This window comes from Camelus ferus, chromosome 6, assembly GCF_009834535.1.
Source record: "Camelus ferus isolate YT-003-E chromosome 6, BCGSAC_Cfer_1.0, whole genome shotgun sequence".
Lineage (NCBI taxonomy): Eukaryota > Metazoa > Chordata > Mammalia > Artiodactyla > Camelidae > Camelus > Camelus ferus.
Window position 1 is genome coordinate 40,983,390 of NC_045701.1, and position 21,463 is coordinate 41,004,852.

Consider the following 21,463-nt stretch of genomic DNA (forward strand, 5'->3'; position numbering starts at 1 on the left):
AATATAAAAATCTCTGACCTTTTAGGTTTCTGAGATTTGCATTTCTCATGGATTCACAAATCTCTTCAAATAAAGAGAAACAATTCAACATAAGAGAAAACCCAAATAGTGAGAATGCAAATTCAGGGAATGATCTGAGTGCTTGCTTCATGCTAGGCACTATTTGGCACTGAGGATACACTAGGGAGCAAAACAGATGTGGTCACTGCCCTCAGGGAGCCCGATGTTCTAACTCTAGCTTTCAGTTTGTGCTGTATTGACAGTGAGGTCGAATCCTCCCAGGAAGTGTCTGTTAGGGTATTAATATGTATTTGCCATCCAAAGTCTTATGTCTCTTTTAGGGCCCAGCTTGAAGGCAACCTCAAGAGGGGATCATGGTTTCTTTGAATGCATGGAATAATTCTCACAGCCTGCATGCAGTGTGTGTGATTTTAGAAATTCCATCACTGCATAGCAGGGAACACCCAGAGGTGCTTTACAGCAAGTCATGTCTATGTGGGAAGGAAAGGATTACAGCTATGAAAACATTTCTCAGTTGACCCCTTTCTTTTTACAGCTTTCAGTTCAACTTAACAGTCATTTACTGAACTTTGATGAGCCAGCCCCATGCCAGGGGTGGTAGAGAATACAGAGATGAAAAGAACTCAGGCTCTGCCCTGCTGATCTTGAGGGAAGAAGCCCTGGCACACAACTCTTTAAGTTAAACTATATGATTACCAATAGTTGATGCTTTTGACCTACAAAAATGGCCATTTCATTTGGTTCTGGCTAATAAAAGATTCAAATGATATGCACTGGGCACATGTGGGGAAAGGGGCAGATTGGTGGATCTGAGCTTCTTAGATGAGGAGATGGGAATGAGAGTCCTTATGGGAGGATTAAGGGTGTGGGGGGTGGGAGAGCTGGAGGAGGGAGCAGGCGGAGCTGCTCAAAGCTGTGCTGGGGAGTGTAGGCGAGGATGCAACGGAAAGAGGAGGATGAACTGGAAGACAAGGCTGAAAAATACGTCTAGATCAACTAAGCTGAAGACTGAATTTTATTCAGTAACCCCAAGAAACCTGAATGGAGAAGCAATCCAATGAGATCTTGCTCAAGAAAATTACTGCAAAAGTGTGGATCAACAAGAAGAGACTATTGTGCCAGACCAGGCAAACTGTAAAAAGGATCTAAATTCAGACAGTGGCAGTGGGAATGAAAGCAAACAGTCACCCCATAGGAATAATCAACAGGATTTGGTGACTGACCAGACAGGAGAGCAACAGTAATAGCCACCATTTAATGAGGCTTAATATGTGTTAAGTATTTGGTTTAGTACCTCACTTACTTGCTCGCTCTCATTTAATCCCCACAACAGCCCCCATAAAGTGGATCTGACCCAAACTTAACGGATAAGGAAATCCAGACTTAGGGAGGTTGATAAGGTCACATATCTGGTAACTGTCCCAAACAGGGTGTAAATTCAGGTTTAAACAGAAAGGATGTGCTCCTAACCCCTGTGTTGTAAGGGATTCATTTGTTTAACCAACATTTATTGAGCACTTAATTATGCTAGGTAATGTTCAAGCTGCCTGAGCTACACTAGTGAACAAAGATTCCTGCCCTCATGGAGCTTAGACTGGGGGAGAGGAGACAACAAACAGGGAAGAAAATTATGCATTATGTAACATAAAAAAGGCGAGCAGAATAAGAGGGATCAGGAATACATGGGGACAGAGTCAGAAGCTTTGGGGAGTTGAGGACTGCTGTAAGGTTTTGGCTCTGAGGACTTGGAAAGTATGGAACAAAGGGTTAGGAAGTGGCTTGAGAGAGAAGAGATGGAATGAGGAGTTCTGTTTCAAACATGGTGAGTTTTGAGATACCATGTATCTCAGTGTGATAATATCCCAGAAGCAATTAGAGAAGACTCAGCACCAGAGAAGGGTCCAGCCAGAGACCTAGTTTGGAGGAAACATCAGCATAGGAGGGCGTAGTGGGACTAAACGAGTTCACCCTCTTGCAGCCTTACAGAGAACTCATTTTATCTATGACTCTTCAGGCAAACTGTAGGAATTACATTACCAGAGACTCCCTCAGAGTCTGAGGGAAAAAAAATACTCAGAAGTTCAGGAAGTGTTGGTCCTGAGGACTGGGACCTAAACCAAAAGGAAGGGACAACTTCTATCAGTGCACTGGGAATTAGCTGCTGCTGGAAAGTACCCTGTGTGCCAGAGAGGATGTTTGCACTTAGTATCTTCTTAATCAAGTTTCAGTTTTGGATTTTCCTTTTCAGGTTAATGAAATAGTTTATTTTTTAAAAACACTCTTGAGAGATTGGAACTTCTTAAGAAACTCCTTAGGAGGCTCTACAATTTTTTTTTCTTTTAAGTGGCAAGTGAGTTTAGGAGAAGATACTTTAGAGAGGTAATAAGAATCCCTATTTCAGTATTAGTGACAGCAGGCATGAAGTGCCAGAAACCTTGGTACATCTGGCCTTCCTGGTGCACAAACTATTGAGCAGAGGGGGCGGGCAACTCTAGCCTAACATCTGTTCTGCATTACATATTCAGTAAATAAAGAGTGTGCCTTGGGGTTAGGTCAAAATAGGCACCTTTTACAATTTGAAAAGCCACCTGATGAGAACCTGCTGTTCTCCGGGAGCTGCCTTGCCAGCTTGGAATTGCTCACTTTAGTCCATTCAACACTAGCTCGCTATGAGTCCTGTCCCTTCGGTTTTTGTACACTATCAATCAAGGCTACCGATTCCTCTATTACACCCATATTTTAACCTCAGTTCCACTTTTAAGACACAGCTGTCGGGGGCTGCTGGCCAAAGGATTTTGCCTGGCCAGAAGAAAATTCTGCTCTGGAGTGGCTACCACAAACCTCTCTCTTCTGTACCTAAAATGAAAGGCTGCTGCGGCAACAGCTGCAATCCATTTATTTCTCCCTGTAGTAGCAGGAAGGAAAGTGGTTGGGTAAATGGAAGTTAGGAAGAACACCAGCAATGCAGACACAGGCTGGTTATATAAATGCCAAAACTAACGAGAGGCTTGTTACATGCAGGATCCATTTAGATCTCACTGATAGTCAAATCACTTCTCCACGGCCTGGAGAGCTTTTCAGTTCTTGCTATAATCAACTGATTCCCCAGATGAAAGCTCTAAACCTCCACAACCAGAGATTCACCTGCCGTCTTCAACCCGCCCACACGTGCTGCTGGCGCACGCGCATATCCAAAACCTTAGCTCAGTTCTCCCCACCCCCACCTCCAGGGGCGGGCCCTTGGAGCTCTTTCCGCGCTTGAACTGGCGAGAGTTGTGAGTTCGGTGCGCAAGAGCGGATGAAGCCGGCTGGTGCCCCGGAAGCAGTCGCAGAAACTTCCGCAGGGGTTTGTACGCCTGGTGCGGGAGCTACGGGGCCCGGGGACTGTGCTTGGAGTAGCGGTGCACCACCATGTCCCGTGGTTCCAGCGCTGGTTTTGACCGCCACATTACCATTTTTTCCCCCGAGGGCCGGCTCTACCAAGTAGGTGAGTGAACCAGGTCTGCCTTGGGTCCACGCGGATTGCTCTGTCATGGTACGGCCTGGAGCTGGCAGACGTGGCCGGAGCTGGGACGAGGGGAGGGCCGGAGCCAGGATGAGTCCGGTGATGTTCCCACCCGTGTCTGCAGGCAGGGGTCGGGAGCTCTCCAGGACGAGCGGCCGCATAATAAAGAGTTAAGGAAGATAGGGCGGTAATGCCGGAGTCAGCTTTCTGAGGCCTCTTCACCTGTTACATTTTGACCTGAGTGGGCCCAACGCCTGTAATTATCTAGAAGATAGTTGGTTCCTTGACCTTCTAGTTAAAACGTTCCCTCTCCAATTTACTTTGTTTGCAGCATGAACTTCCTTGTCCTGTGGTTAGTTCCACACAGGAATTCAGAGACGCTGTGCTCGTCCTAGGGGATGCAGAAATATCACACCCTCTCTTGTCCTGAAGCTCACAGCTTCAAGGGAATGACAGATAGGTAAACAAACGGATAAAAAGAAGAATAAAAAGCGCTAAATTACAAATATCTACAGAGTTCAGGACGTCTTTGCATAACTGGTAGGATGAGTGGCTATCAGTTCTAGAGCTGCTCTTGGCACTAACATCCCCTTTTACTCACATCTGTTTGAATGCTTCTGTAGTTTAAAAGCTGTTCCTGAGTTGTAGATGAGGTATGGTGAGCTAGCTGTTTCCTGAAAAAGAGCTTCGGTGGAAATAAACCCTAAACTAGTTATCAGTTATTCAGCGTAACAGTACATTTTGTTGGATCGAAATGCTCAGGGTTTAGATTATGATTATAACCCCCGACCCGTAACTCCTTGCCATGGATGAATTCATTATGAGAAGAATCAGATTTACAACTGGCCCGTGATAATTTCGCCTTTGAGTGAGTTTAGCACCCGCAGTGCCTTAGTGAGGACCGTAATATAATCATCTGTGCTTGGAAATCATAAGGAGAGAATTGGCCTATAAATGAGATTCTCTTTACCTGTAAATTTTAGAAATAGTTAAAGATAACTTGGAATGACACCGGTCTACTCTATGGTTACATACTGGATATAATGTAGCAAGAAACAGTATCATAATGGTAATTCAGTAACCCTTTTAACTCATCCCCCATTGAAAAATATGATCTGAGATAGAACAGAGAAATAACTGTATCCTCAAGGAAGTTTCATTTTTAAAGTTTCATTCCTGAGTTTTAAAGACTTTTTCTATATTGGACTATGCTTTGAATATTCTCTTTTGTGGTTTTTAATACGTGAACAGGAAAAGTCACTTAGACCTACAGTATGCTATATTTTGAAATCTAGCCATAAAGCATAGGCTTTAATGCTTTCCAGATTCGGTGAGTAGAAAGGCTGACTGTAGTGTCATTTTAATGGTTTTAAAAGATTTAGAATATTACACGTAGTTAAAAACAAGTTAAATATCTAGACAGAATAATTTAAGCTCTGCCTTGTTGAATAACACTCCCTCTGCTTTTCAGGGCACTAATTAGACCTTGCTAGGAAAAGGAAAGTGAAAGAATAGTTGGTATGAGCAAGCAGTTTAGTGGTGAAGAGTTCAGGTCTGGATTCAGATTCCTGCTCTGCGCCATACTAGCCAACCTGGGCAAGTAACACAACTTTAGCCTTAGTTTCTGTTTGCAAAGTTGGCCTAATAATTCCTTCCTTATGTGGTTGTTTTGAGGATTAAATAAGGCGATATTATGTAGAGTGCTTGGCATAGTATTAAAACTTCAGTAAATGTTTTTCTTTGATTCTTTGGCTCAGTTTTTGGTCTTTTAGATTAGTAGCTCTGTAGACATAGAATATCCTTTTTTTATGGTCCATCCATGATTGGTTCTCTAGTGAAATATGTACAGTATCATAACGTAAATACTTTTTATTAGTTTATAAACCTTAGAATCTGCCAGAGACAAAGCATGTAAAAATTACAGAGCACAAAATGTTAACCATAACAGTGGGAAAATGATACAACAAAATGGGTAAATGACAAGGGAATGGAAAGATTAATGGGAAGGTGAGTATAGTCCTCATCTTCCATAGTTGGGATTCAAAAGATAAATGTGGTCTAAAGTTGATAAATTTTTAAAAAGAGGCGTAAATTTAAATGTACACTGCTAACTATAATTATAAACAAACTATTGACTGTTTTTTCCCAAGAAGTAGGGAGAAAGATTTTTTTATTGTTATCTGTACCCTTTGGTAACTATTAAAATTTTTCTCAGTGTATTCAGATTGTGTGTGTGTGTGTGTGTGTGTGTGTGTGTGTGTGTGAGAGAGAGAGAGAGAGAGGCAGGGAGAAGGGAGAGGGAGGGAGGGAGAGAGAAGAGAGAGAGAGAGAGAGAGAGAAGGAAAACTGTAGCACTATATACAGAACACCTGGCTTTGAAATATAATTTCAGAAATTCCCCAGGTTATCAGTGAGGAAAGTGAGGTCCATAAGCCTGGCTACTTTCAGGCCCTTCTGTCTACTACTACTTTTTTACTTAATACTTTTGCTGGATGTGTTTGGCAAGGGAGGTAGGAGCAGTCACTTGAATTTGCCTCCCGGTGAAAGTGAGCACTGCCTGGTTGCTTTTAAGAAAGGTGATGAGAAACAGGAAAGAAAGGGACTGGAAGAGACAGACTGAAGAGGGCAGTTTTCTAATCTAGAAGTGGTACTGTGTGTTAAAGCCAGGATTCCTGGGGAGTCCTTGCTCCACGCCAACTAGGAGAACATTCTTCATGTGTAAAATAGAGATAATAATTCCACTTACCTTATAGGACTGTAAGGATTTAATGAGTTAATAGATGTAAAGTACTTAGAACAGTGCCTGTCACATAGTAACTGCTCAGTAAATGTTTCTGTGATGGTCGCTGTCAGAAAAACAAGTGGCTGATAAAAATGGAATCAGGAATTTCACAAATAAATGGACTGAGAAGTTCTTACTGTTTGCCTCTTTTGCAGTTTAAAAAAAAATCTTGTTTTAAGAATGTTTCTTAACCCAGATTTCTCATGCCCTCCTTGAATCTGATTTGAAATTAAATGTGTGTTTATATTCATACATACATGTTTATGTGTATATATATTCATGAATATGTACATAATAAAACTACACCAAAATGTAATGGGATCAAATGCTGCTATGTTTTCACCACCACCACCAACCCACCAGTGCCCAAGATTTCTAATGACCCTCCCTGCCTGAAGATCACAATTTTAAGGAGTGTAGTATTAAGAGGCATCATGAAATGAGACACACTTCCTGCTTAAGTTAGAAGATTAGGGATAGAGAATGAACAGTATCAAAAAATCTTAATAACAAAAAGTTTCTAGTCATACAGTATTGAAATTGAATATAGACTTTCCTGCAGAATACTTGCCTTGCCCCAATAGAACATCTCTCTGTTTGTTTTTTTTTTATAACCAAACTTCAAAGAATGTTATGGGCCATACGTTATTTTTCCAGCTTATGTTTATATTGGGAAAAAAGTCATATTTATCTTCCAAAACTCAGCACAGGTATTTGTTTATTTTTAAACAACATCTATTTATTTTCTCCCTGTTTTGTAAGTTAGAAGTCTGGTAGGCTCATCTTTGGGTCACACAGGCTGAAATCAAGGTCTTAGTAGGGCTGCATTCTTTTTTTTTTTTTTTTTAAGACTTTTTTTTCAATTGAGGAAACATTGGTTTATAACATTATATAAGTTTCATGTGTACAACATTATATTTCTATATACCCTACATCATGCTTACCACCAAAAAGTTTAGTTTTTATCTCAGTACAGCATTTTAGACAAGATTATGGGTGGTAAAAATCTTGAGTTACATTCCTAAAATCTGCAGAATTTCAGAATCACCTGTAGCTGCTTTGCAAAGCTGATGACATCAATAAAGGGGATGTAGATCTGTTGCTAGCATCCCACTGAGCAGGTCACACTGTGAGCCATTGTCAGACATTGTGTTCTAATCCTGAACATTTTGTCACAGTATCTTTTATATTTAGCCCCAGTTTTTTCCTAGTATTATACAAACGAGTCCTGGAAAAACTGGAAAGTGTTAGACAAAATTGTAGGGGAAGAAGCAAAGTGTATGAGAAATTACTGTGGAAAAGAAGTCTCTACATATAAACAGCTGTTTATTAACCATTTTGTTTGTGATTAAGGAAGCAATTTGCATTCTAACCTCATGGTTTGTTGTTAGGTTGAACCTTATGAAACTGCTGATGTTTGACTATTCTTTCCCTGTAAAAGGCTTTTTCATGTAGTTCAGTCTAATATATATAGGTAATTTACTGTGTATTTAAGTTACAAATTAAGAAATTAGATTCAAAACTGAAATAGACTCACAGACATAGAAAACAAATTTAGGGTTCCCAAAAAAGGGGAAGGTGGGGAGGGATAAAGTAGGAGTTCAGGATTAACAGATACACACTACTATATAAAATAGATGAAAAACAAGATCCTACTGTATAGCACAGGGAACTGCATTCAGTATCTTGTAATAACCTCTGATGGAAAGACTCTGAAAAAAAGAATATATATTTTAAAAGTAGGTATATATATGTATAACTGAATCACTTCGCAGTACACCTGAAACTAACTCAACATTGTAAATTAGCTATACTTCAATTTTTTAAAAATTGGGGGTTTGGGATAGACTATAATCCACCATAATTTTTCCCATTTAAAAAGTGGGAAATGGGCTATGAGTTATTTTCCTGCATAATCTTGGACATTGAAGAACAGATTACTGAGAGTAACATCATAGTGTTTGCTAGCTTTGAAAGTTTCTGAAATTTTATCCATAAAACAAAAATCTTTAGTGATGGAAATAAAGTATTTAATTACTATTTCTGACACTTGGACTCTGGCTTTAAAAAGTAAATATGCCTTTTAAATGCTGCCCATAAACTATTCAGATTTTTTTCTTATTTGGCCTTCATGCTCACCTTTACTGTAAACTGTGGTATTACTTTTTACCCAACCAGTGTTTCTTTAGAAGATATTTTTTAGTTATTAAATCATCTCTAGATTCTTTCTTGGCAGTTTCCACTTTTGTCAACATTATAAGATGTATATTTTATCGTGGTATTTTTAAAGATTTTTTAAATTGAGGTATAGTTGATATACAATATATGAGTTTCAGGTATACAGTATAGTGATTCACAATTTTTGAAGGTTATGCTCCACTTATAGTTATTATAAAATACTGGCTGTATTCCCTGTGCTGTACAGTATATCCTTGTCATTTATTTATTTTATGCTAGTGGTAATGTTATAATGGGTAATCATTTACACAAAATTTTATTGACAATTATAGTACAGTATGGTATTAAAATATCTGTGCAAAGAAGGGTACTTTGGGAAATGACACTGAAGGTGAGAGTCAGGAAAGTTTCCTCAGAAGATGAATTGATCTGCATGGAGATTAGATAAGGAAATTTGGGGAGACCAGTGCATTGGTCAGTCAGTGTGGCTGGAGCAGACAGTGACGACTGGAAGAGCAGATTGTAGCAAAATTGTGAAGAGATTTGGATGCTGTGCTGGCATTTGGACTTGGTCCCATGGGTTTTGGACATAGCAGAGGTCTTTGAGAACGACACTGAGTACTGAGTAAGATAACGAGAGAGTTGACTGTAGAATTAGAGTACAAAGGGACAGGTGAAAGGAAGGCCACAATGGAGTAATCCTTATAAGCCCTAATGAGTGAACTAAGGTACAGAGAAAGGGTGGAGAAGGGGAGACTCTTGAGTTTATTTTATTTTTTTAAATTTTATTATGGAAACTTTCAAACAAAAGTAAGTAGAATAATAGTACAATGACCCTCATGTACCCATACCCAGCTTCAGCAGTTGTCAACATTTTGTCAATCTTACTTTACCATGCACTTTCCCCCTCTCTGCTAGAGTATTTTAAAGCAAATCCTAGAGAGGAGTGGACATTTCTCCTGATGACAGAGAAATGAAGAGTCAAGAATGGTACCCAAGTTTGTAGCTTGAAAACTTGAGCGGTTAGTAATTTGAGATAAGAACTGTAAGAAGCAGGTTTATAGAGAAGAGGAGTTTAATTTGAGACAAGCCTGTGGGGGAAATAGGCATTTGCAAATACGGTTCAGAGCTAAAAATGACAGAATTAGTAGTGATTATATAGGATAAAATCACCCATGGTTAGGGAGAAATTATAGAATCCTGGGGGATACCAGTATTTAAGGAGCTGGTTGAGGAGGTGGAAGCAGTGGAGATCAAGAAGTAGGAGATGAATAGTAGGAATGATATTCTTAACTAAGAATTTTAAGTTGAAAATTCAGTTACTCAATTGCACTAGCCACATTTCAAGTGTTTAATAGCCACATGGGGCTAATGGGTATTGGACAGTGCACATATAGAACATAGCCATTGTCTCAGGAAGTTTTGTTGGACAGCACTAGTCTGTATGGAGAGGGAAAGAGGACTTGAACTCCTGTAATGAATCCTGGCAAATTCTTAGGTACATTATTGAGAACCATTTTTTTATATGGAAAATTTTAAATATTTTGTGGGATAAAATTTTATACTGTGGTGAGGGAGATAGCTCTTTCTTTTATGTCCTTTATCTTTTGCATTATTTAAGCAGGCCAGATATATAATGCACATGAGTAAAACCAGCTGGTGAGATAGGACGAGAAGTGACGGGAACTGTGGAAAACTGCAAAACACGTGCCAGCCCTAGATGATTTTTGCTCTGCAGGACAGTTGCTATGTGGGAATGCGGGTCAGATGTTACCAGAATTTTTTTTTCTCCCTAAAAAAACTAAACCCTGATTTTATCTGACTTTTTAGTTAATTAAAATCTTTCTAGAAACTACATTCTAAGCCAATTTGAGTAAGCTGGATTGGGCCCATGGCCAACCTGTGATTTAGTATCTACTGGTTGCAAATGTAATTTTAAATTTCCTTGGTTCCTACTTTGACTATCCAGTCTGGATGTGGAGGGGGAAATTACACACTTGAAAATGCTAAAATTACTGGTGAAATAGGAAATTATATGGGAATTCAGAGAAAGGGTTGAAAAATCCCTTCTGGGACAATCAGAGTAAGTGTCAGGGAAAATGGAAGAGTCTCTAGGGGAAGGGCAAGCTTCAGTTGGGTGGGAATAAGAGTGGTAGGGCTGTCCAGATAGGACTTGAAGAAGCAAAGACATGGGAGTGGAAGGATCAAGGACTATAAACAAAAGAATAATGTACATTTATCTCTGTAATATCTATAGTGATAACCTCCCTTTTCCCTGATAACTGGTCATTTGTATTCTGGTTTTTTTTTTGTTTTTTTTTTTTGTTTTTTTTTTTTTTGATGAGTCCAGCTTGGAGTTTGTATTAGTTTCCTGTGGCTGCTGTAACAAATTACAACTAACTTGGGGGCTTAAAAAAACAAAAGTTTATTCTCTCACAATTCTGGAGGCCAGAAATCCAAAATCAGTATCAGCTGACACGGTGTCAGGCAGGGCTGTGCTCTGTCTGGAGGCTCCAGGGCAGAACGCATTCCTTGTCACTTCTACTTCTAGAGGCTTTTTTTGGCCTGGGGAGCAAATCTTTCTGCTTCCTCTTCATAGCACCTTCCTCTCTGTGTGTGTAAAATTTCCCTCTCTCTCCTAATACAGATACATATGATTGCATTTAGGGCCCACCGGGGTAATCTCCTCCATCCCAATATTAACCTAATCACGTTTGCAAAGATCCTTTTTTGTGCTCTATAAAATAATATTTGCAGGTGCCAGGGATTAGGACATGGATTTGGGGGCTGTTTTTCAGCTTACCAAAGGATTTCTAATTTTGTTGGTTTATTGCTTTTGTTCAAAGAATCAATTTTTGACTTTGCTGATGTTCTCTTTTTTGTCTATTGACTTCTGGTCTTTATTATTTCTTTTCTTCTAATTTGGGTTTATTTTGCCCTTTTCTATCTTCTTAAAGTGGAAATTTAGGTTTAGGACTAAGGGCCCCAGCTACTTTATGGCTTTTCACCAGAGGCCACCAGTGGTTTCTTGCCATATAGCCACTTATCAACCAGCAAGAAGAATCTCTAGAGTGAGTCTGCTAGCAAGACGGAGTCTTATATAATGCAATGTGATCAGGAGAGTGCCATCCCATTTCCTTTGCCATATTTAGTTTGTTAGAAGGTAGTTATAGATCTTGCCCACAGTCGGGAAGGGATTATACAAAGGTGTGAACACCAGGAGCCAGGTATTGTGGAGGGGAGGACACCTTAGGGTCTGTCCACCATAGCAGTAAAATTCCTTATGAACACTGTTTTAGCTGCATCCTACAAGTTTTGATAAATTTTCTTTACCATTCAGTTCAAAACATTTAAAAATTTCTCTTGTGATTACTTCTTTGACCACGTGGATTATTTAGATGTATGTTTTTAAATTTTCATATGTTTAGGAATTTCAGTACTTCATTTGAATCTTGTTTTACGGCCTAACATATAATCTGTCTTGGTAAATGTACCATCTGCATTTTTATTATACTGTTAATACCTGTGCCTTTAGTTGTTGCCAGTAGTGTTCTACAGATACCACCTGGGTCACCGTGGTTGATAGAGGGTTTTCATTTCATGTATGTCTACTTTGTGTGTGTGTCTGTTTCTAGTAATTGCTAAGTGGCAGTGTTAAAATCTTTAACTAGGTAGGATTGGCCATTTCTCTTTTTAATTTTGTCAATTTTCCTTTCATGTATTTTGAAGTACTCTTAGAAGGTGCATATGCATTTATGATTGTTACGTCTTCTTATGAATTGATTCTTCTACCATTTTGAAATGTCTCTATTTCTGATAGTACCCTTTGTCTTGAAGTCTGCTTTACCTAATATTAATATAGTCCCTCCAACTTTACTTACCATTTTATTATATATGTGTACTTTTATTAGTGTCTTCAGTAGGTAGCATATATATTTAGAATATACGTATTTATATATAATTTTCTCTTTTACATTATCTTCTATATCTCCTCAAATGAGCATATATTAATTTCTGTTTCTATTTTCCTAATTTACAAAGTATATGTTTATATTAAATTTAAATATTAAGGAACTATATAACATAGAAAGAGATAGTCTCATCTGTAATTCTACTCTCCAGAGGCAGTCATTTTCAACTAAACTGCATGGTGCCATAGTAGTTTGTTTTTATAAACCACTTTGATCCAGCTGTTTTAACCTGGGGGATGGTTTGACAGCAGCTAGAAGGGCACAAGCTGAAGCTGGTTGTAGATAAACTAAAGAATCCTATGGTGTAGGTAATGTGAAAATTGCAAAAAACATGGTCCAGAAAATTTCAACTTGGTAGGGGGAAAAACAATGCAAAATAATCTAACAGCAAATAAAACTGCATATGATCGATTACTTGTTGACCAAAAGTTGACAGAAATAGTAAATCTTGAGAAAATTTAGAGCAACCTAATTTGACCCAGGAATACCAGACTTGGTAGAAATAATGGCTACGAAACAAACTTTTTAAATGATAAAACATAATTTGTAAAAGATTTGATATGATAAAAAATAATTAAATCTTTATTGGAAATTTGGTACTTGCACCTGATGGAAATGATTAAAATGGAAAGAAATGGAGTTGGTTTAATTATGCTTTATTATTATCATTATTATTTTGACTTTGCATGTTTTGTACAGCATTCCATGTTAGTTCATAAAGCTCTTTATTTTTAATGACTTTATTATTACGTTGCATGAATCATTTCACCTTTTAAAAAAACTGTTTTATTTTCCAGAATATGCTTTTAAAGCTATAAACCAGGGTGGCCTTACATCAGTAGCTGTCAGAGGGAAAGACTGTGCAGTAATTGTCACACAGAAGAAAGTACCTGTAAGTAGTACCGCCCAGATAGCCAACTATTACGGAATACAAAGCAAGGGTTTTTCACAAGTTTGTACGAGGGTATATTATTATCTATATATGTTAACAGTATTTTTGCTTTGACCCTACTTTCCTAGCTGTTATCCAAGAAGTATTTATTGAGCAGCTCTGGACAGTTTAGCTGAGCAGACAGAATTAACATGTTGAATTTTGTGTCATGATTATAAGCACAGTGGGATTTGTAGGTCTTTTGTCTTCAGGGACCTTGAAACACATTTTGGGGAGCTATAGTTATTGCTCACAGGAAGCATCACCTAAAAAAGGAAAACAGAGCCCCTCCCCCCTTTTAAATTGGTTTTAATTGTAAAATGAACAGAAGACATTTATTATATAGTTCATTGTTATAATTCCATAGTATTTTTAATCACTACACAGAAATCTGATTTTTTTTTAATTATCTTGATTTATTTTGTTCTTTAGGACAAATTATTGGATTCTAGCACAGTGACTCACTTATTCAAGATAACTGAAAACATTGGCTGTGTGATGACAGGAATGACAGGTAATTGGCTTGGTATCTACTTAAATTTATTATTTTCTTCAAAATATTTTTGAGTGTTGTATTAATTTTTAAAAGCTCCCTTTAGTGCCTAATTTTCAGGTGATATGAGTAGATTTGCAGTCTTCCAAGGTTAGTATCAGTATCTTCAAAGTATTGTGAGCTTTTTAGAAATCATAAGTTTAATAGAATTAGATCTCTATGCTACTGTCAGGGAAACTGGACTGAGGCTCCTCTCAGATGATTTATTTCAGATATAGTTAATAGCTGAAGGGGATGTAAGTCATTATATCTCACATGTGGTGATACTGACACTGGTTAGAAGTAAGTGAGAATTACAAAAATTATTCTGGGTTTCTATTTTCTGAAATAAAGGGAAAATTCAAGCCTATAAAAAAAAGATCAGGAGAAGCATTATTCTGTCTCCTTAAAACTTGTTCTTTTGGGAGTTACTAGACACTTTTAAAAACTATTTTTACAGCTGTTGAAAGGTTCAACATAAAAGGGCAGTACTGTGTGTAGAACTCCATCTTTTGAATTTTTTTCCTTTTTTTGTCATGTACTAATTACTGAGTCATTCACGACTCATTAGTGGGAGAAAAAGCCATAATGGACCACTTCTGCTTTCCTTAGGTCACAATGAAGATAGATGGAAAATTGTCTGGCTTTGAGGTTCATTCTTTCCTTCTAAACAAGTAAACTTTTGTTTTTTATACTCTAAGCTGACAGCCGATCCCAGGTACAGAGGGCACGCTATGAGGCAGCTAACTGGAAATACAAGTATGGTTATGAGATTCCTGTGGACATGCTGTGTAAAAGAATTGCAGATATTTCTCAGGTCTACACACAGAATGCTGAAATGAGGCCTCTTGGTTGTTGTAAGTATGTGAAGTCTCCCAAATAATTAATGAATTACAATTTTTTAAGAGAACATGCGTATGATTGGGACACTGTGCTGTAAATCAGAAATTGACACATTGTAACTGACTGTACTTCAGTAAAAAAACAAAGAGCATGCATAAAGGAAGTTATTTCAGTAACACTTGGGTTTTGAACGTGTGGTTTGGAAACTATAAAAGGTAAGGAAATCTTCATAATAAATCAGTGATGGAAGAATAAGTTTCATAATAGTATTTTAGGCATTACTTTTAAGCATTAGATGCTGTTAGACTTTTTATCAAAATATTTCTATTTAGGGTATGTGATTTGAAAGATCTAAGGCACTATGACATTAGGCTTTTGTAATAGGGATTCTACTGCAATTCTAGATTATTAGTTCAGTGGAAATGCCTAAACTAGGCATCTTAACAAGCTGTTTCTTTTGACCACCCTGAAGTATCAGGCTCACACACATATGCCTGAGATTCATATACTTAGAATAAATTTCTTCTTTAAAAAACATGTAAAATTTTGTTGAGAGGGATCAGATTTACTGATTTTAGATTTATTGTAATACATTAGTCTAAAAGATTCAACACATTTGTTTCTGACATTGTGTCATTCATTCATGAGGATTAAAGCAAGCAATGTAATGATTTTAGCATCTGACCCTGTTTTTGACCTGTCACTTAAAAATTCTCCCTTGATTTCTTCAGTGATACTGTTCTCCTCACTTTGCTTAGCTCATTCTCGTCAACTGGTCCCTTAATGTTGGTCATCAGGTTTCTCTCCTTGGTCCTTCTCTCCTCTTTGTTCTGTCTGGGTGACCACATCCAATTTCATGGCTTCATTTACTACCTGTATACCAGTCACCCCTCATTAGCTTTAGCCCAGGCCCCTTCTCCTTTTCCCATGGATAGTTCAAACTTGAAATCATTGCAGTTTTTCTACATTCATCCTCAACTTCTTTTCTACCCTCACCTCACCTTCCCTGGTCATCTGTTTAGTCATCAAGCTTTACCTTAAAATATCTGTTCCTCCCATCTCCTCTGTCACTGTTTCGTTGTCTCTTGCCTTTGCCACCTAATTTACCTCTTTTCTCCCTTCTCACTCTTTCCTAGACTGTTCCATATTGCGGCATGAGTTATTCTAACATCAAATTTTGATCATTGTTTCCTTGGAAATACAGTGTAAATTCCAAACTTCTTAATATGGCTTGCAAGTCCCCTTACAGTTTATTCCGAAGTTGCCTCTTTCTTGGCCTGCATTCCTCTCTCACCTGAAGCCCCTGTAATACACGGATCTTTCTGTCATTCCCTGGGTGTGCCCTGACCTTTCATGTCTTGGTGCCTTTGTGTATGTTCCTTTTGCCTTGATTGGCCTTCATTTCCTTATCACCTGTTAAACCCTGCTCATCTTGCAAGACCCTGGAGTAAAGAAGTGTTTCTTTTTTCTCCCAAGCAGTAAGTGGATCTCTCTTTTGTGTTGCTCTTCTACTTTGTATACATATATCAAGTATAAAATGTAAAGAAAATTACAGGGAAACATAACATTGGAATAAAGCGGATAGTTGGTCACTGTCATAGTGTTTGTCAATAAAATAAGACTGAAAATTCCTCATTACTAGAGTCTATAAAACATCTTTATAGAATAAAGTAGTTGAACAAAGAAGTCTTATAATATGTTCAAGTGGAGTTAAGCCATTCTTTAAATACTTTGTTACCTGCTCTGCTGAGTAGAATGAAGTTTGTTGGTGGTGTTTAATTGTATGTTTTAGAATAACATAATTTTATTTATAATAACAAAGTTATGTGTACAGAATTTAGAATTTGGTTTATACTGACTACTGGAGGAATACATTCCATTGGTAACAAAGATGAGCAGTGTAAAGGTGAACAGGTATCCCCCAGGTACATTTCACTTTGTCCCAGCATTCCCAATGTGGGTTCCATACCCTTTCAGTTCCCTGGAACCTTAACAGGTAGTTGATTAATTTTTCAAAAAGTATTCCTTGGTCAAATAAATTTAAGAACTACTGAGCTAAAAGAGGTCAACCTACAGCAGAACATTTAATATGCCTTTGTATATTATTTTCTCTAAAAAGCTTGTGAAACATATTTTCCAAATTTATTTGACCAGTTAACACCTTGGGATTAGGGTTCGAAGGAACACGCTTTGGGTAATAGCAAATTGTACATCATATTTGTGATAATTCAGACCTTTTAAAAGTCTGTGATAAAACCTTTTGCAAATGGAAATTTGTTACCTAATTTATCTGTGGTGATAACCTATATTTTGGTTATCAGTTTTCTTAAAACACGTATCCTAAAATAGATGGCCAGAGTAATGATTAACGACACCTTTGTGACAACACCAGGAGAGAAGAAATCTTGTTGTATAAAGGTGTAAGATACTTAATGAGAGTCTTTTTCTTTTTAAGGTATGATTTTAATTGGTATAGATGAAGAACAAGGCCCTCAGGTGTACAAGTGTGACCCTGCAGGTTACTACTGTGGGTTTAAAGCCACTGCAGCAGGAGTTAAACAAACCGAGTCAACCAGCTTCCTTGAAAAAAAAGTGAAGAAGAAATTTGATTGGACATTTGAACAGACAGTGGAAGTAAGTTAGCCAAAAGGAGCTGACTTTTTTTTTTTTTTTACTGCTGTATACAATTGTGACGATCATGGCATAATTGACAAATCTCTATAGGCTATTTCTGGTGTATCTAAGTTTGTCAGCTTAACAGTAAAATTGGTGTGACGTGGGAACAATGAATACTGCTTTTATTCACTTAATTCACTATCTCATTTTGTAATGTATTTGAAACTGCTTTCAACAAAACGCTTATTAAATGGGAAAATATGACTAAGCATAGGAGTCAAGACCAGGCCCAAAGACCTGCATGGTTGTGACTTAAATTAGGCTTAAGCTTCCTGGAAGCAAAAGTGAAAAAGTTGAGTCAGTAATGTTGCTCTTATGGTCCAAAAGGAAAAGCAGCCACACCAAATTCTCAGGGAAGCAGACATCTTCATAGTAAAAGAATATGCTCACAGGATGACTTGGCAGAGAAAGTGTATCTAGGATGCAGAAGGAGAGCTAGCTTAATGCAGGGTTCTTGAGGGGATTGTTCATTGTGATTGGGAAGTTTTAAATTGACAGGACAAGCCAAAACTCCTATACAAATATTTAGTAACCTTAGACTAAAGAAGCCTCTTATTTACTGCCAAGAAGTTAAAAACAAAATTTGGAAATGAGGGTATGGGATACAGCTATTCTAAAGACTAACAACATGATTCTGATAAATGACAGGAAAAATTACCATCTCATACTTTTATGTTTGGTTGGCAGTGTTATCGTATACTAATAAAAGATATGGAGCTAGTTCTCATCCAGGAGGCACTGTGTCTTGTTTAAGTGTTTCTTAAAGTTTTTTTTTAATTGCAATTCATAGTCATGTAAATAATCACATCACCTACAAAGCCACTTAAAACATTCTTAAATTATTATTACTGTAAAGGCCTTGAAGGAAGATGGCACATTCATCTTTATCCTCTCTCCATCTCACTCCAAATGCTACTCTTGCATATTGTCTGGCAAATAGACTGTAAATCATCCTATTTTGTTTGATGGATCCCTTTAAGTTATGGTTTGACTTGGTATAAACAAGTTTCTTGTCATTGGGAGGTGACATATTAGAGTTAAGCAATCTGTGTGGCTGTAAAACTACATGACTCGAGTCTGGAGCAAAAATGAATAGCTTATGGTTAACTCATGAAGTGAATAAGCTTGGAATGGGAAAATCTTGGAATCTCTGACAAATACTGTATTATTTTAATGTTGATACTTTTTCAGACTGCGATTACATGCCTGTCTACTGTCCTGTCAATTGATTTCAAACCTTCAGAAATAGAAGTTGGAGTAGTTACAGTTGAAAATCCTAAATTCAGGTGAGTTACCTTGTTGGCTAGGTACTTAAAGAAGTTTGCCAAGTGATGAATTCTAGCCTAGAAAGATAGAGGAGGTCCATTTCTCCTATAACTTGAGGAAAAAACACTTTTTTGAACTATAGTTAGTTTTTTTTTCTTCAGCACCTGAGAGATCTGTTTTAAAACTTAGTGGATGTCTCTTTAAGAAAGACATAACTTCTTTTCTTCTCATTTCATTTGTATTATACCTAATGCCAGAGGTGATGTGAAATAACCTCCTTTATATAAGGAGTAAAGTAAGCATAAATGTTTTCTTTTTTAGCTTAAGTCCAATAGAAATTCAGCTCCCAAAGTAGTCATTTCATGTGGAATGTTATTTAGTGGTTATTTAAGTGGAGCTTTGAAGAACAGTATGAAATACTGATGTACATCAGACCCTGTCTGGATAACCCTGAAACCCTTGAATTTTGCATACAGCTAATTGAATTGCAGATGCTGGATGCTTGTCTGTTCTTACTGATTCCCACAAATGAGCTTCACAGCTTCCATGAGTCAGATCTATACTGGGTGCTTAACATATATCAGCTTTCTTAATCCTCCCAGCAGTCCTATGAGGTGGTTTACTTTTACCATGAATCTGGATGCTCTTGTGAGTTGTGAAAATACTTTAGTTAAACCCACAGATGCAAGGAATCTGCAGGGGGACATGTTAACTAATGTGTATATCTACTCTAGGGTCACAAATATAAAGACACATGGTCATGGTTAGGGCTGGGGAGAAAAGATAGTAAACTAGGCTTAACCAGACCTTGAAAAGTTTTGTTAGTACATTTTTTTCCTGCTTTGTTCTTTTTGTTGCCTGCAGGTAAGTGATATAAACATGAAAGATTTAAGAAATATTTATTGAATTAAAAAAAAATAAAACAATTGAATTTCCTCCTCCCTCTGCCCCCTATAGGAAAAGGTTGCTTTTTTTTTCTTTAATAACTAGAATATATAATATAAACATCAACAAGTATGTAACTACTTACATTGCCCCAATTTGCACTAAAAAATGTCACTTTGACAAATTTCACTGTTAAGTCAGCCAGTAAGTAATAGGTCACATTAAAAGTTGCCAAGCAATTGATTTCTTTGGGGCAAACATCATTTAGAAAATAACATATTCAACATGGAGTGCCTTCTTGTGTCTCAGCTGATACAAACTTGAATTATACTAGATGTAAAGGCATTTTGACGTAAGAACTAAAATAGAATACATTATATATAGTTTAGTTTTATATTTAGATATTTGCTATCATAGTTGCAACCAAAAGGGTTTTGCTGTCAAGAGACCTAATTCTAGATCTGATGTCAAAGAGGTAAACATTAGTGTGTATAGATGAAGTTAATATGATGCCTGGGAATTCCTTCAAATAAATTTGAAGGGATGATAATTGTTGAAGGTGGGTGACAGGTACACAAGAGTTCATTACTATCCTACTTTTGTGTGTTTTTAGAATTTTGCATAATAAAAAGTTCTCAAAAACTAAATCGTGGGTTTTTTCCCTTTGCCTTCTAGGATTCTTACAGAAGCAGAGATTGACGCTCACCTTGTTGCTCTAGCAGAGAGAGACTAAACATTGTAGTTAGTTTACCACATCTGTGACACCACTTGCCTGTGTGTTTGGTATCAACAGGCCAACATTATGGAGGCCCCTGGATTGAAGAAGGAATCTCTCCCAGTCCTCCTGCCACTGAAGTGGTTAGGACTCTGTATAAATAAAACAGTGCTTTTGGAAAATAATCGCATCCTGTCTTTTTTACGTCCAATTTTAAACCTTTGTTAAATGCAGACTATTAAATGTTCACCATCTTCATACTGTAGCTTTATTCATTTTGTTTAAAGATCCAAGTTTCTTTGGCTTAAGGAACTTAATAGCCAGAAATTTAAACTACAGCTGTACAACATAATTATAAATTACAAACTAAAACTCTGGTTTCAAAACTTGCTCTGACTGTAACAAGTTGGTGTGTGACACAAGGCCTTTATTTTATAGTTCCTCATTCATTCCTGAACCTGGACCCCCAAGTTCCACTGGAGGTTTTAACTACAGTAAAATGATTAGCACTATTGATCTACAGTAGTTGAGATCTACATTTAAGCTATACTCAATAAGGAACAATATTTTTAAGAGCAGAAATTGCGGTTAACTTTACGAAACAATAGGGTTAGAAAAGCTGTAGAATCTGTGTTTTCGATGCTTGGTTAAAGATTTAATTATTTAAACCACACTTAAGAGGAATTGGTCTGTAGTAGAGACACCACTATAAACAACATTAAGGGAAAAAGAAGAGCAAATTATATTCTGAATAGTCTCTTTTAATGTACAGAATTTGCTGATCTGAGCCACTAATTGTTATAGATGATCCAAAAATCCTGAAATGTCTAAGGCCAATACATTTCATGTCCTCATTTGCCCTGGTTGAGACTGGTGCTGTTAGTGTTACCTCATGCAGGTGAGTGTGGCTGCTGGTCTAATCCATGGAGTCAGTTGCCCCTGTTTCTGCAGCCACCAGGCCACAAAAGTGGAGGCCATGTGAGCTTGTGACCACTAGATACAGGAAATGTCACCGACCACATCCTTTTCAGAGCTGAGTCACGAGTTAGAGTGTCCTAAAAAAGAAGCATCGTTCTTTAGTTCAGGGGCTGCTGCCCTGGGATTACCCATCCAAGTCCACGGGGCTCTATAAAAGTGCTGCTATCATTTTGAAAGTGG

The 21,463-nt window shown here is 37.5% G+C and overlaps 1 protein-coding gene across 1 annotated transcript; it reads left to right on the plus strand.

The window, feature by feature from the left end:
• The first annotated feature begins 3,322 nt into the window (after positions 1 to 3,322).
• On the plus strand, positions 3,323 to 20,490 carry PSMA6 (proteasome 20S subunit alpha 6). Its single transcript, XM_006186375.2, has 7 exons — positions 3,323 to 3,508; positions 13,255 to 13,349; positions 13,821 to 13,902; positions 14,622 to 14,777; positions 17,219 to 17,397; positions 18,631 to 18,725; positions 20,266 to 20,490. Exons 1-7 carry the CDS (start codon positions 3,433 to 3,435, stop codon positions 20,321 to 20,323), a joined length of 741 nt encoding a protein of 246 aa, XP_006186437.1. The 5' UTR covers positions 3,323 to 3,432; the 3' UTR covers positions 20,324 to 20,490.
• Positions 20,491 to 21,463: the final 973 nt, after the last annotated feature.